Source organism: Phascolarctos cinereus, unplaced genomic scaffold (assembly GCF_003287225.1).
Source record: "Phascolarctos cinereus isolate Bilbo 61053 unplaced genomic scaffold, phaCin_HiC Scaffold_2;HRSCAF=192, whole genome shotgun sequence".
NCBI lineage: Eukaryota > Metazoa > Chordata > Mammalia > Diprotodontia > Phascolarctidae > Phascolarctos > Phascolarctos cinereus.
Window position 1 is genome coordinate 262,895,358 of NW_027555625.1, and position 16,400 is coordinate 262,911,757.

General features: G+C 44.3%; 1 protein-coding gene across 4 annotated transcripts in view; it reads left to right on the forward strand.

Annotated features, from left to right (window-relative positions):
* RALGDS (ral guanine nucleotide dissociation stimulator) overlaps positions 1 to 16,400 on the forward strand; it is a 92,252-nt gene that overhangs the window by 62,821 nt on the left and 13,031 nt on the right. For all 4 annotated transcript variants that reach the window (XM_020982002.2, XM_020982001.2, XM_020981999.2 and 1 more), the window contains exons 2-6: positions 13,531 to 13,641; positions 14,053 to 14,246; positions 14,795 to 14,869; positions 15,659 to 15,852; positions 16,090 to 16,208. In XM_020982002.2, the coding sequence (XP_020837661.1) occupies positions 13,531 to 13,641; positions 14,053 to 14,246; positions 14,795 to 14,869; positions 15,659 to 15,852; positions 16,090 to 16,208 (693 nt within the window). The remainder of the gene's footprint in view (positions 1 to 13,530; positions 13,642 to 14,052; positions 14,247 to 14,794; positions 14,870 to 15,658; positions 15,853 to 16,089; positions 16,209 to 16,400) is intronic.

The window sequence follows — 16,400 nt, forward strand, 5'->3', positions numbered from 1 at the left end:
TCAGTGTCATCCTATCCCTCAGAGCTGGCACAGTGACTAGGGCTTCCATAGGAAACCTAAAAGGGCAGAGAAAAATGAGGCCAGCTACTTGGTCTCCCCTATAGAAACTGAAGAGATTTAGCTTTAATTCCCCCTCCCTCATGCTCCTTCTCTGGTTACAGAGACAATCTGTGAAGTCATGAGACTTGATGGCACATCTGTGTGCTTTCAATTCTTATAGTAGACCCCAGGGAGAAGGCACTATTCAGCTCCTAAGAACTTCTGCTCCCTCCTGTCCCCAGCCTTGACCCATGAGCAGGGCAGTGAAGTCTGTGATGGTGGTATAGTCCCATTAGGCATGGGAGGTATTTAAAATTTGAATGCCCCCTTCCAGAGGTATGTATTGCTCCCTAAAAATGGTCAGGGAGGTACCTGGTTGGTTCACTTCAACAAAAAGTAAGCACTTAATGTATACAAGGCACTTTACTAGGGATGTCTCTTACTTTTTTTCTACTCTGGGAGATGACTTAGGCCGTGTACACAGATAACTCCTCACACAAGGGTAAAATGTGATCAGTGTAAAGGAAGGGTCCACTCCAAGGGCCATGAGAAGTTGGAGGGTGCCTCCAGCTGGGATTGAGGGAAGACTTCTGGGAGGAGGTGAAGCCTGAATTGGACCTTGAAGGATGGGACAAGATTTCATCAAGCATAGGAGTGAATGGAGATTAGAAATGGCGGATGGCAGGAGGATGGAAGAATTGAGCCAGAAAACATTGGCGTAATGCTTAGCACATAGTAGATGCTGAACAAATAAATGCCTGTTGATTGATCCTGACAGCCCCATGTTGTTAGGGGGCCCCTTATATCTTTGAGCAGCTTTGACTCCAAAGGTTTTGTTTTAGTTTCTGTTCTCCTCTCCTCTTCTCACTTCCCTGAGCTAATTTAATAGATTTGTTTTTGTTCTTTGGGGTCGAGGGGATTTCCCCTCCCGGACAACTCGGATGTTACCAAAGGGTATTTGGGGGACTTCTGCTTTGTGGTTTGCCTGTGAATTTGAAAGACCTCAGGTTGCTTTTCAGTTCCTATGGCTAGAGGAAGGTGTGGGGTGAAAAGGGGCTAAATGTAATTTTTGCGGGTTTCCTTTCGCTAACAGCCAGGGAAGTGGGGGGAGAGAGAAGGGAGATGTCAAGGGAAATGTGGTCAGAATGTGGCCAGAGGTGGGCCCAGATCCCAGAGGAAATGCCTTTCCTGAGGGAGGTGGCTTCTGAGGGGCTACCCTGAGAGATCTGTCAAGGAGGGCGGACAGCTAGGGATCAGCAAGAGTAAGACAGGTTCATAAGTCTGGAGGACCTTTGACTTCCACATCGTTCTCTTCCCTAGAGGCCACAGCATGGCAGAAAGCTGAGTCCCTGGCTTTCTACATAACCCTACCCAAGCCCTGGTCATCCAGGTCCCTAGTTAAGTGGGCCTAGCTGGGAGTGTTTGGTACAGAATGGCAACCCCTCATCTAGTTATCAGTCCGTCTGCCCCGTCTCTCCTCTCTCACACACAAACCATCCTCCCTTCTCATCTCTCTCTCATGGTTACTATGCCTTCCCATCCCCTTCCCTCTCTACCAGTAGTAAAAAGTTGATAGGAGGACTGAGCATCTCAGAGCATCATGATCTACCCGGGACATCTCCCCCACTTTGGAGAGCAAAAATATTCTACAAAGGTCTGGCTTTAAGTCTAAATAGGCCTGGGCTTGAGTTTCCAAGGCAGGCAGAAAAAGTCCCTTTATAGCCAACTCCCCACCCCCCACCCCCAGCCTTCCTGACCTCTCTATTCCCAGGATATTAAGCCTTTTGTTTCCCAAGATAAGAATTTTTTTTCTCTTTCTGTTATTATCTGTTGACTCCATGACCAATTCCTCCTTACTCCAAGGAGAGCTGTTTTTTTGGCCCAAGCTCCAACCCAAATTCATCTAGGGTTCTCTCCTCTTATCCCCTCCCTACCTTAAAGCTACAGACTTGCATCCTGGAATGTCATCCATCAACAAACATTTATTAAGCACCTAGTATATATGCACCATGCAAGGGGGAGAGAGTGGAAATAACAAAGATGTGTTTCTGCGCTTACCCCATCGCAAACTTCCCCTCCTCACCACCATGTCTCTAAATAGGGAATTTCTGCTGTTACCCAAGCAGGCATGTGGGTATGAATGAGCAGTGATTAAGGAAGGAAGTCTCCAGTGTAGTCATGCTGGGCATCTCTTGAAACATGTGCTGCTGACTTTGAGGTGCGGACTCTGAGCAGAGGCCTATGATGGGAGAATCCTTAAGACAGACAGAACAGCTGTCCTTCTCTAGGGCCCAACTATAACAGGAAGTCAGTCTTCTAGGCTTGAATCTGGGGCCAGCTTTAGTAGTTTGAATATAGAAGAAAGAGTTCTGGCCTAAGAGACTGGAGACCTGGGTTTAAGGCCCAGCTCTACCACTGTTTAACCAACCATAGGCACATCAGTTCCGATTGTAGGGTAGGCAATCTCTAATCGAATATTGCTGTGGTGTAGGAAATGACAAGTGGGTGGACTTAGAAAAATATGGAAAGACTTGGACTTATGAAGGAAGAAGTTATCCACCCTCAGAGAAACAAAGGACAAATAAATATAGTATGGTCTTAGATAGATGCATATGAATGTAAATGTCTATATGAGTATGATTTTAGATATCCCAGTGTATGTATGTGTGTGTATCTGTGTATATGCATATGTATATCTCTTTGTGTGTATATGTGTATATCTGCATGTTTGTATGTATGTATGTATATGTGTATAAATATGCACAGGTGTGTGTGTATGTGTGTGTGTGTGTGTGTGTGTGTGTGTGTGTGTGTGTGTGTGTATCCTTGCTTAATTGTAACCTTCTTGGGGCAGGGAAAGGGGGAAAAAAGAACAAAGTAAAAAGTGCCCAGCAGAGAATATAGATAATCTCTAATCTCGTCTAGCTCTGATATTATGCCTCTTAATTCAGGCATTTATTAATCACCTGCTGTGTGCCAAGCACTGTCTAGTCCTTGCCATCAAGGAGCTCACAGTCTAATGGGGGAAGTGACACGCAAACAACTGTGTACAAACAAGCTATATATAGGATAAAGTGGGCATAAATCAACAGAGGGAAGGCGTTAGTATTAAGGGTGATGAGAAAAGGCCTCTTGTGAGGTGAGATTTTAGCTGGGACTTGAAGGATGACAGGAGGTGGAAATGAGGAGGGAGAGAATTCTAGGCCTGGGAGGATAGCCCATCATTGAAAACGCCAGAGTTGGAGATGGAATGTCCAGCAAGGAGGCCAGTGTCCCTGGATCCTAGAAATCCTAGTATTTGTTTTACCTCACTGTCATTTCCAGACCCTCTCTGTACCGCTGTCATTTCAGCAGCCCCCATCCTTTTGTAGGTGAATCTTATTCCTTTCCTAAGGAGTTTAGTACCCAACTCATGGTTGGTATGGTTGTTGGGTTTTTCCCTCTTTACCCTTCCCTGGACTCCTAGTTTATCAGTCTCCTCAGCGCCCATGACCTAGGCAGCCAGTGGCACATTAAATAGATCTGCCAGATTTAGAAGCAAAAAGACCTGAATCTGAATCCTGTCTCAGACACTAGCTGTTGTGTGACCCTGGGCAAGTCACTTATCCTCTGTTTATCTCAGTTTCCTCATTTGTAAATGGGGATAATAATAGCACCCACTTCTCAGGGTTGTTGGAGGATCAAATAAGTTAACATATGTAAAGTTATTTGCAAATGTTAGTATATCTTCACCCTACCTCAGTCATCCACAGGGATGGGTCATACTTTATTTTTAGTTTTCAACATTTACATCCACAAGATTTTGAATTCCGTATTTTCACCCCATCTTGCCCCTCCCCCCACCCCAACATGGCATGCATTCTGAATACCCCTTCCCCTAGTCTGCCCTCCCTTCTGTCTCTCCCCCCTCTTCTCTTATCCCCTTCCCCTTCTATTTTCCTGTAGGGCAGGATAGATTTCTGTACCTCATTTCCCGTATTTTTTATTTCCCAATTGCATGTGGAAACATTTATTTATTTATTTTTTTAAACATGTATTTTTAAAACTTTGGGTTCCAAATTTTCTCCCTTCCTCCCATTCCACTCACCCTCATTGAAAAGGCAAGCAAGTCAATACAAGCCATACATGTGAAGTTATGCAAAACACTTCCATAGTAGACATGTTATGAAAAACTAACTCTATTTCCCTTAATCCTATCCTGCCCCTCCCCATTTATTCTATTCTGTTCTTTCTTTTGACCCTGTCCCTCCTCAGAAGTACTTCCTTCTGATTACCCCTTTCCCAATCTGCCCTTCTCTGTATCATCCCCCTGCTCTCTTGTCCCCTTCCTCCCTATTTTCCTGTAGGGTAAGACAGATTTCCATACCCAATTGAGTGTGTATGTTATTCCCTCCTTAAGCCAAGTCCTATGAGAATAAGATTCCCTTGTTTCCTCTCACCTTCCCCTGTTTCCCCTCCACTGTTAGAACCTTTTCTTGTCTGTTTTGTGCAAGATAATGTACCCCATTCTACCTCTCCCTTTCTTCTTCTCCTAGTATAATCCTCTCTCACCCCTTAATTTTATTCTCCAGATATCACCCCTTCATCTTCAAGTCACCCTGTGCCCTCTATCTATCTATCTGTCTATCTATTTATCTATCTTCTATCTATCTATCTTCTCTATCTATCTGTCTGTCTATCTATCCATATAATTTTTCCCCTCCCACTACCCTAATACTGACAAAGGTCTCATGAGTTATAAATATCATCTTTCCATGCAGGAATGTAAACAGTTCAGCCTTAATAAGTCTCTTGTGATTTCTCTTTCCTGTTTACCTCTTCATGTTCCACTTGAGTCTTGTATTTGAAAGTCAAATTTTCTATTCAGCTCTGGTCTTTTCATCAAGAATGCTTGAAAGTCCTCTATTTCACTGAATGACCATTTTTTCCCCTGAAGGATTATACTCAGTTTTGCTGGGTAGGTGATTTTGGTTGTAATCCTATCTCCTTTGCCCTCCAGAATATTATATTCCATGCCCTCCAGTCCCTTAATGTAGAAGCCGCTAAATCTTGTGTTATCCTGATTGTGTTTCTACCATACTTGAATTGTTTCTTTCTGGCTGCTTGCATATTTTCTCCTTGACCTGGGAACTCTGGAATTTGGCTACAATATTCCTAGGAGTTTTCCTTTGGGGATCTCTTTCAGGGGAGATGGTGGATTCTTTCAATTTCTATTTTGCCCTCTGGTTCTAAAATATCAGGGCAGTTTTCCTTGATAATTTCTTGAAAGATGATGTCTAGGCTCTTTTTTTGATCATGGCTTTCAGATAGTCCAATAATTTTTAAATTCTCTTCCTGGATCTATTTTCCAGGTCAGTTGTTTTTCCAATGAGATATTTCACATTGTTTTCTAATTTTTCATTCTTTTGGATTTGTTCTCCTGTGTCGTGATTTCTCATAAAGTCAGTATCTTCCAATTGCTCTATTCTAATTTTTAAGGAAGTATTTTCTTCAGTAAGCTTTTGGACTTCCTTTTCCATTTTGCCAATTTTTCTTTTTAGGGCATTCTTCTCCTCATTGGCTTTTTGGACCTCTTTTGCCATTTGGGTTAGGCTATTTTTTAAGGTGTTATTTTCTTCAGGTTTTTTTTTTGGGGGGTCTCCTTTAGCAAGCTGTTGACTTGTTTTTCATGATTTTCTTGCATCACTTTCATTTCTCTTCCCAGTTTTTCCTCTACTTCTCTTACTTGCTTCTCAAAATCCCTTTTGAGCTCTTCCAAGGCCTGTGACGGATTGATATTTTTCTTGGAGGCTTTGGATGTGGGAGCTTTGACTTTGTTGTCTTCTTTTTGGTTGTATGTTTTGATCTTCTTTGTCACCAAAGTAAGATAATGTAGTCTGACTCTTTTTGCGAGGTTTGCTCATGATACCAGCCAACTACTTGAGTTTTAAACTCTTTGTTAAGGTAAAAGTCTGCTTCCAATGTGGAGAATACTGTCTCAAGCTGCGGGGGTTCGTATAGCTGTTTTCAGAGATACTTCTAGGGATCTGTAAATTTTCAGTTCTTCCAAGGTGGTATGATAAGGGTCAAGGTGTTTACTCTTTTTCTGGCCTGAGATCTGGTCTTTGAGTGACTGGCCACAAGCACTCTTTTCTCTCTTGGCTGTGAGGAGGTTTTTCTCTCCACTGCCACTACAAGCTCCACCGAGCCAGCGCTCCTCCTCACCCCAGGACCCCAGTCCAGAGCTGTGACCCAGATCCAAGCACGGGCAAAGCAAGAGATTCCTGCCTCAGCACCAGCAAAGAGATCCCTGCAGTCCCCCTGTGATCAGCCACTCGAATCCCCCTCAGTTGGCACCCACGCTCTGTGCTCTGGAACTGGCTCTGATATAGCTCTTCTCTCACCACAAAAACAGACTTTTCCCGCTGACCTTCTAAGTTGTCTTTGGCATTCATGGATTGAGGAGTCTGGAAGCCGCCACAGCTGCCCGTGATTCAGTCGTCTGAGGCCTGCTCTAGGTTCACTGTGGCCTGCGCGCCCACGCCGAACCACGCTCCGCTGCCCACCCTGCGCAATATGCCTTTCCAATCAACCATCCAGGCTGTCTTGGGCTGGAAATTTGTTTTACTCTTTTTGTGGGCTCTGCTGCTTTAGAATTTTTTAGAGCCATTTTTTAATGGGTATTTGGAAGGGTTTGGGGGAGAGCTCAAGCAAGTCATGGCTTTCACGCTGCCATCTTGGCTCCGCCCTCTCCCATCTTCATGATCTTGAACTCTCTGACCATGATCTCCTGTTCTTCCATCTCTCTTGGTGCTTCATTCCTCCCAAACATCCCCCATGTTCAGTCCCTTTCCCTTGCCCTCGGCATCTGAAACTGAGCATGCTCAGTCAATTGCCCCTCCTCTGACTTCACTCTTGACCCTGAGCCAGTTCAGTTATCTGCTGTCTTCTGCCTCTGTGTCTCTTCCTCACTCCCCACGCCCTTGTCCTTTGGGTACTCACTTTTTGCCAAAGTGCTTTCTCTATTCCTATTTGTATGCTGCTAAATCCTGCTGGAGTAAGTCATACCGCCCTGCCAGATAAGTTTGTTTCAAATTTGTGCTTTGTATCTTAACTGGGCTCTCACTGTTGCATGGCAGTCTTTTTATATTTTCTTGCTTGACTCTTTATCACTTTTCCTGCAGGAGTTCTTCCAAACCCCTTCTTTTCTCAAGTCCTTTAAATCAATCTCCACACTCCTTCTGCAAAGGAAGGACCTCCCTCCTATTGTTTTTTCTGGAAGATTGACCCCCACCTCCAACATCCCTTCTTGCCATCTCATCTACAATCTCTATTTTATATATTGGATTTTTAAATAAGGTAATATGTGCAAAGCACTTTGCAAACCTATGTAAATACTAGCTATTATGATTATTCTCTCCTGCTAGCTACAAATATGCCCAAATCTCTCCCATTCTTTAAAAAACAAAATTTTAAAAAACCTTCCTCTTTCACTCTATTAGCCTCTCAAGCTATCATCTTATAGTCCTCAGTTTCACAGCCAAGCTCCTCGAAAAAAGTTATCTAAACTAGTTGCCTCAACTTCCCCTCCACCCTTTACATTGTACTGAAGCTGCTCTCTCCGAGGTTACCAACAATCTCTTATTCCATAAATCCAAAGGTCTTTTCTCTGACCTCAGCCTCTTTGAACTCTCTGCAGCTTTGGACACTGATACCACCTGTTTTCCTAGATAATGTCTCTTTCCTTGGTATCTGTGCACTGTTTTCTCCAGGCCTTCCTCCTACCTCTTGGACTACTACTTTGAAATTTTTGCTGGATCATCCACTATCTCCTAGGTGTCCCCTAAGGCTCTGTTCAGGTCTCTCTTCTTTTCATACAGTCCTTCCCTTGGTGATGTTACCCTTTCCATCAACGATCATCCCAAAATCAATGATTCCCAAATCTATATATGTCTCTACTGAGCTCTGGTTCCACATCTCCAGTTGTCTGCTGCACGTTTCTGCCTGGATGTCCTATTATTGGTATCTTAAACTGAGCATGTGTAGCACAGAACTGAAAGTCTTCTCCCCCAAACCTGTTTCTCTTTGGGGTGCCACCATCCCTCCAAACCCCCAGATATTTATCCTGGACTCTTCTTCCTCATGCTTTATATAAAATTAATTAACAATTGTTTAAAAAGCTAACACTTACATAGCATAATTAGCAGTTAATTGTAGATCTTCTCATTTCTACCACCACAACACCTCTTACATTTGTCCCCCTCTGCTCATTTCAGGCTCTAATCTTTTCTCAAATGGACTATTGTAATCGCCCTTTCCTTGGTCTCCTTGGTTTCTGTCTCTTTCTTCTTCTGTCCATCCTCACACAGCTGTCAACATGGTCTTCCACAGGCATAGATCTGACCAAGTAAGTCTTGCTCAGAAATCTGCCGTGGCTCCCTGTTGCTAATACAAATTTCACAGCCTGCAGTAATTCAAAGGGGAAGGGCAGAAGCATCTATTAAGGGCCTACTCTGTGCTAGGCAGTGTGCTTCCCAAGTATAATCTCATTTGATCCTCAGGACAACGTCAGAGGTAGATGCTATTCTTATCCTCATTTTACAGTTGAAGAAACTGAAGTGAACAGAAGTTAAATGACCTGCCCAAGATCACCCAGTTAATAAATGTGAGGCCACATTTCAACTCAGGTCTTCGTGAATCCAGCCCCAGCACTTTATCTACTGCACTGCCAACCTACCCCTCTACTTATTTCTGGATCTGAGCAACATTTTTCAGACACTTTGTACTATTCTCCTTTCTGCATACTATAGATTCCAGCCAAACTGACCTGTCAGATGTCCCCTCAAACTATTTATTCAATTTCCTGTCTTCCAAGCCTGGAATATACTTTCCTCACCCCAGTTATTAGTATCTTTAGCTTCCTTCAAGGCTCAGGGCAGGTGCCTCCACCTTTTGGGAAGCCTTTCCTGCTTTCATTCCCCTCCCTCCAAACTCCCTTATATTTACTTATCTGTATGTAGGAAGTACTCTCCTCCCTAGATGCAAACTCCTGGAGGACAGCTTCATCTCCTGGCTTGATCTGTGTTTCTTGAATGGAATGATTAAATATATAAAGTGCTTTGTCAGTCTTAGGACCACCTATAAATGTTCTCTAGGAATAATCACAAGCTACCTTGTATTGTCTCTTTCCTGTGTGTAGGGTAGATTATAAGCTCCCAGATGGTAAAGATAGTACTTTACTGTCCCCATCTCCCAGTATCTCCTATGGGGCCAGCTATTCAGGCTGTGTGTGTGTGTGTGTGTGTGTGTGTGTGTGTGTGTGTGTGTGTTTAGTCGTTTTTCAGTCATGACCGACCCCTCATGATCCTGTTTGGGATTTTCTTGGCAAAGATACTGAAGTGGTTTGCCATTTCCTACTCTAGTGGATCCATTTTGTTAGGCAGTCAGAGGTTAAGTGACTTGCCCAGGGTCATACAGCTAGGGAGTGTCTGAGGCTGAATTTGAACTCAAATCTTCCTGACCACAGGCCCAGTGCTCTATCCACTGAGCCATCAGCTGCCTCTTCACGAACCCAGGTAAGGCAGCCTGACTCCACGTGGGGACAGGGGAACAATGATGAGCCTGGACATGGCACAGCTGTGGAGCTGATGGAGGGCTCTCACTTTGGGGTTGGTCTGCTGGTTTACTCAATATGAGGTCATGATGCATAAATGCCATAGTTCCCTACTGTGGCCCTGAATGGGTTTGGGCTTCCTGATTGAAAGGCTGCTGTGCCCTGCTAGTAGGTATTGATTACCTGAGTGAGAAGGGTGACAAGGGAGCTGCCCCCACCCCCAGTCCTTCCTGCTTCCTCAGAAGTTCAGTTCAAGAAACATTAACCACCACCTAGATACAAAGTATCGTGTTAGATACTAGGGATACAAAGACAAAATTTAAAATAATCCCTGCCCTCAAGAAGCTTATATCTTCCTGGGCAGATGCAGCGTCCACATAGGTAAGTAAAGCACTGAGTATTTTAAGGAAAAAGGACCCTAACAACTAGAGCAGGAGTTCTTTACCTGGGGTCCATAAACCTGTTTTGTTTTTTAATTGTGAAACTAGATTTCAATACAACTATTTTCCTTTGTAATCTTATTTATTTTGTGCATTTAAAAATGTTATCCTGAGAAGGGGTCCAAGACAAAAAGGTTAAGAACCTCTGGACTAAAGACATTAGGGAAAGCTCAGGTACTACCTGAGCTGAACTTTGAAGGAAGAGAAGAAATCTGAGAAATGGAACCATAAGATCATAGAAGTAGAGGGATCTTAGAAGTCATTGAGTCCAGCCCCCTAATTTTACAGATGAGGAAACTGAGGCACAGGCAGGTTAAGGGACTTGCCCGGGGTCATACATTTACTAAACATGTGAGAAAGGGTTTGAACTCCAGAGCTATATTCACTGTAACCTCCCTGACTCAAGGGATTAAGGATGGTCAGTGTCTAGAGATAGTGAATTGCTTGTGTCAGTGAAATGGAGCTGAGAGATGGGTCACATCCAAATCAGAGAACAGCTGATGGTCTGGTTTGCCACCTACACAAGAGACCAGGCCTTGGAGGCTATAACACTTTCATCTTCATCTCTGAAATTTCCATCCTGTCTCTTTCTCTCCCCAACCCCCTCCATCAGTGACTTCCTCTTTGGGCCCACTCTTTCAGGGAGGCAAGGCCCCAAGCTATTCCTCACTAGTCTCTGGCTACATTCCCAGCAACCTTGCCCCAGTGAACCTATCCCGTCCAACACCTCTCCCTTTTCTCCCTCTCTCCCCAACTCCCACGTACACACACACACACATTCATATGTGTAAATTAGGCACTTCACCCCCTCTTCAGTTCTGGAACTATGATCAAATCGACTCTTCCATCCTTTTGGGAAAGTCTCTATCACCCTTATGACCCTACTCACCATCCCTGTAACTTTCTGGACCAAAATATCTCTCACTGTCTGTCGCTCCTCTGTGTGTATTGTCTTCCTCATTAGAAATAGAAGCTCAGCTCCTGAGGTCAATGACTGTCTTTGCTTTTATATTTGTATTCCCAGGGCTTATAGTACTTAGCATCTAATAAGCACTTAGCAAGTACTTTTCCATTCATTCATCCATTTAGCTGGAACATAATAAGACTGGAAAGTTAGGAACCTTGGGAGAGGGGTGGTACAATATTGATATGGGATAAAACATACATTTTCAGATATAGTGTGTTGATTTTGTTTTGTTTGCCTATATGTGTTAGGAGGTAGGGCTTCTATTTTGGAGGAGGTTCGTGGATAGTCACAGTAATGACAAAAAGAAAGAAAGAAGAATGAAAGAAAGAAAGAAAGAAGTGAAGCATTTTTTTTAAGCATACATGAAACATACACAGATAGAAGTTCAGAAGGGGACACAGATAAGCAGGGCAGTTTTGTTACTACTATGTTGAATTTAACATAACAGTTTAAAAAACTGAAGGTAATAGAAGTTCAGTTTCATACACAATCCTTTTTTCTGGTCTTTGGATATTAAAATAGTCATGTTTGTTTAAGTTCATTTAATTGTGTGTATGTGTGTCTGTGTGTGTGCGTGTGTGTGGAGAGAGAGAGAGGAGACGGGAGACAGAGACAGAGAGACAAAAGTTTGAGTCAGATTATTGAGAGCTTAAAAGGCAGGCTGAGCAGTATGTGCTTTATCCTGGAGGCAATAGGGAGCCACTGATGGTTTTTATACAGGAAGTGACATGGTCAGATGTGGGCTTTTGATTACTTTGGCAGCTACATGAAGGATATAAATGTGTAGTGTTTAAAAAGAAGAGAACCAGAAGAAGCCTCCTCTGTGTTGAATAGAACCTCTGTGAAGAGCTATAGAAGGTATAAAAGGCTTGCAGTCTGTACCAGTAGAGAGATAAGTTCTGTTCAGTGAGATTGAGGAGCCAGTTAAGCATATAAGTATTGAACATTTATTAAGCATCTGCTGTGTGCAGGGGCTGTGCTAGGTGCTGGGAATACTAAGACAAAAATGAAAGTCCCTGATCTTTCTGAAGATACAGTCTACAGAAATATATTAAGTTCTATTGAAAGTGATTAATAATCTAGGCAAGAAAATGATGGTGGGTGGGGTTGTGTGCAAGATGGATAATGGCAGCCTTGGGATGAATATAAGCAAAGTTGCAAATACAGAATCTTTGGGACTTTGCAACTATTTAAATATGAAGGGATAGAAAAAGAGAAACTGAAGCACAGAGAAGTTATTCTGTTATTTAGTAGAAATAGGGAAGTTTAGAGGAGGGGAACGTGTAGGAGAAGCTCGGTTTTGAACATGTTGAGATGAAATATCTGTTTGGAGAGCTAAGATTAGAGTTCAGGACAAAGGTTACAGATAGATATATAAATCTGGGAATCGTCTACATAGTTTGGGATGATAATTGTGCCCACAGCTGCTTCCCCAACCTCCCCCAGTTATACCCTCCCTAGCACCATCTTATGTTCTAATCTCCCTGGAGGACTGGCTAAGAGTAGGTGGGAAAGGAATACTTCCTAGGAGAGAGCCACAAATGGCTTGGGATTGCCTTGGGCTGCCGGAAAGACTCAGGACTTTGGCCTTCTGAAGCCCCTCAAAGGCTGGTCTCTAAATCTCCTGCATGACCCCACGGTCATGCTAGCCTTGGGAAAAGGCGATGGGTCATGGTGATGGTGCGATTTCCATATATTTGTACAGCAGTGTACAGTTTAGAGAGCACTTTTTTTTTCACTTTTGAAGTACTCTATTTTCTTAAGTCTGTCATTCCACAAGCATTTAATAAATGCCTACTATGTACCAGGCATTATCCTGTCAGAGAAATATAAAATAATTCCTCTCCTCAAGAAAACCTCCTGATATCCCTCCAAAGCCAAGGTTAAATTTTCTCTCAGCTTTCCCTTAAAGACTTTATAGGATTGACCACTGCCTTTGGGACAGCACTTTTAATATTGTAGATGTTCTCTCAGAGACAAGCGTAGCACAGTGAAAGGGGCACTGGACTTGGATTCAGGAAGACCTGGGTTCAAATTCTACTGCAGTTATTTAACTTCTCCATGCCTCCATTTCCTCAAATTTAAAATGGAGGGGGGTTGGACTCCGTGACTTCTAAGATTCCTTCCAAATCTCGATCCATGATTCCCAATGATCTATGTCTTTTGGTTACTGAAACAACAGTGGAAGGAATACAGGAAAGGGATTATTAACCCCATTTTACAGATGAGGAAACTGAAGCAAAGGTCTCTTACAGTGTCTAACTCAGATTACACAGCCAGTCAGTGGCAGAACCGGGACTAGAACCCACGTTTCTGACTCTCAGGCTGGCACTTCTCTCACTAAATGAAACAAAGCTCTTCTCTTGAGGGCAGCCTTTGTTTCCTTTGCTTGGGGGAAGATTAGTAAAAGAAAGGATGCCAGGGCACATGGGCCCAGTAGTGTTCTTGGGGCTCCTTTTCTGAGGGTCATCTGTGGGGTGTTATCATTGCAGAGCTCCACGCAGGAGATTGGAGAAGAGCTGGCAGATGACATCATCTACAGTATCTCTCTGCGTAAAGTACAGCTCCATCACACTGCCAACAAGGGACAGCGGTGGCTGGGGGTAAGTGAGCAACCCCAGGTATTGGGAAGCAGAACCAAAAGGCACCTTAGGGATTATCTAGGACGACCCTTTCATTTACAGAAGAGGAAACTGAGGCCTAGAGAGACTGAATGGCTGCTCAAAGGCACATAGATAATAAGAGGCAAAGCCAGGATTCAAACCCATGCCAGGAGCACAGTCTGTTGTCTTTTCAATCCCATTTGGGCTGACTCTTCTTGTGACTCTTCTCCCCACCAAGTCTCAACTTAATTAGTCATGCATGCCCCTCAATTAACTTTTCTCTTCTTAGCTTATTTATTTTTGGAAATTGTGTCTCTGTGGTTGGGGGTGTAGGATAGACAGACTTCCCTGTGTCTCTGGGAACATCGGTGAGGGCAGAGGAATGACCTTTCTCTTCTCTCCACTCCCAAGTTTGAAAATGAGTCTGCTCTGAACTTGTATGAGACCTGCAAAGTCCGTACCATCAAGGCGGGGACGCTGGAGAAACTGGTGGAATACTTGGTATCAGCCTTCAGGGGCAATGACTCCACCTACGTCACCATCTTCCTGTGTACCTACCGTGCCTTTGCCACCACCAAACAGGTGCTGGACCTCCTGCTCAACAGGTGAGTGTCCCCTCAACAGAGGTGCTCCTGCCAATGTCCCACCACCTATTCTAGAGCCATCTCCATTAACCACCATCCCAGCATCCTTCAGTCCTGATCCCACCTGCCTTCTACCTCCAGTTCCCCAGTTGCTTTTTGCCTCACCTCGGCAATGGAGAAACTGCCTACCCTTTGTCCTATACTGAGTAGAGACTCCCAGGAGTCGTAGATGGGGGGGAAAAGGGAGGCTCTTGAGAGCTCTACAAAAAGTAGGATAATTCTAGAGAACCAGAGAGGAAGCATATTAGCCACTGCCAGGCTGGAGAGGGTGGACTCAGGATGCAGAATGAGATGCCCATTTTTGGACATAGATTTACTTTGCTTCATTAAGCATATTTGTTCCAAGAATACTCTTTGTTGTTGCTGAGTTGGGGGTGGGGGGCAGCAAGAAGAAATATATACTTATTAATTTTAAAAAGTAATAAAATTAAAACGACGTTTTAGATATGGGAATGGCATGCTCCTTCAGAGCCTGGGGTCTAATGCACTGTCCTTGATCATCCAACCAGGTATGGCCAACTCCACCCTCAAGCCAATGGGGACCGTGGGCAGCAGGCCACAGATGACCGGCTGGAACTAAAAAAGTAAGCAGGGCTTGGGGTGGAGGAGGAAGTAACCATTCCCTTGCATGTGGGAGGGCTGCATGCAGTGAGTGTGTAAGGGCCCTGGAATCATTTGTAAGGGATGGGGTTAGAGTTCTGACCCAGCATACAGGCTTTCTGATCTCTCCTAGGAAGATAGGGATCAAAGGGTTAATGACCCAGGGAGTGGGCCATTAATTGAGATGTCAGCCAGAAGAGGTGTCAGCCCTCCCCCATCACCCAAGAGAAGTTAGCCTTAACCAGCTCTCCTAATCCCTACTTTTGCTTCCTTTTGGGAGGTAGAGGGCAAGGAGTTTCCAGTGAGGGGGAGGAGGAAAAAGTTAACATGGCTGTAAGTCAGACATCTTGGATACCATAGCAAGACAGAACCTAGTTTTCCATGATCCTACTTCTCCACAACCAGATGGATCTCAGAGGTTCTATAAGGTCCATAATGAGAGGGGAAGACTTATCAATTATCAATAAGTCTTTCGTGGGAGGTACCATGAAGAATACAGAACAGGATGGAGAGAAATAATCCCTGCCTTCAAAGAGCTGACAGTTCAATTATGTGCTGAGTTTTATGATACAGACTATATTTGCTGTCAATTTATGGAGGGGGAATTGTAGAATGTTAGATCTCAGAGAGGCTTTAGAAATCGAGTGGCCCAACTCCATCCTTTTGTAGCAGAGTAAACGGAGGTCAGAGAGGTCAAGGTCCTGCCTCCTAGTCTGGTGCCCTTTCCACCACATTCTGCTGAAGCCCTTGCTCCCTGAATCCTCCTTCCTCAGCACCATTTCCTCCATTCTGGGAGCCTGGTTGGACCAATACTCTGAGGACTTTCGACAGCCCCCAGACTTCGCCTGCCTCAAACAGCTCGTCTCCTATGTGCAGCACAACATCCCTGGCTCAGACCTTGAACGCCGAGCCCACCTGCTTCTCGCCCAGTTCCAGAGACAGGAGCCCAGTGAGGCAGAGCCAGAAGGTGAGAAGGGTTCTTTCCTTGTTAGGGAAAGGGAACCAAGGCTGTGTCACACGATGGTGAGCCCTGGCAGGATTGGCAGGGGGTAGGGAGGTTCTGGGTTGCATATTACATTAAGTTAGATCATGCACTGGGCTAACCCTGGAAAGTTTCCTGGGAGAAATGGATCTTGCGGGGAAGAGTTGGAAAGGAAGTGTAGCCATGATCTCTTGGGTCTCTTTTGTCCCCACTTTCCTGTAGCCCCGGAGTCTGTCTGCTCCTTCCATCTGACAGAAGAAAATGGACTGGGAGAAGGAAAACCTGACTTCCTGGTCTTCTCTCCAGAGATGGTCGCAGAACAGTTCACATTAATGGATGCGGTTAGTGACTGGCTTAGGTTGACAGTGCCAGGGTGTACCTTTCCCTCTAGTATTCCCAAAGCCCCCTGTTCTCCTGTAGAGACATTGCCTATGGACCTTTTAAGCCAGTGAGGGGAAAAAGCCTTCTGACCACCTAGGATTGATCATATTCCAGAGAAGAAGGCAAAGTGTGCCAGATCTCCCTAGGGTTTG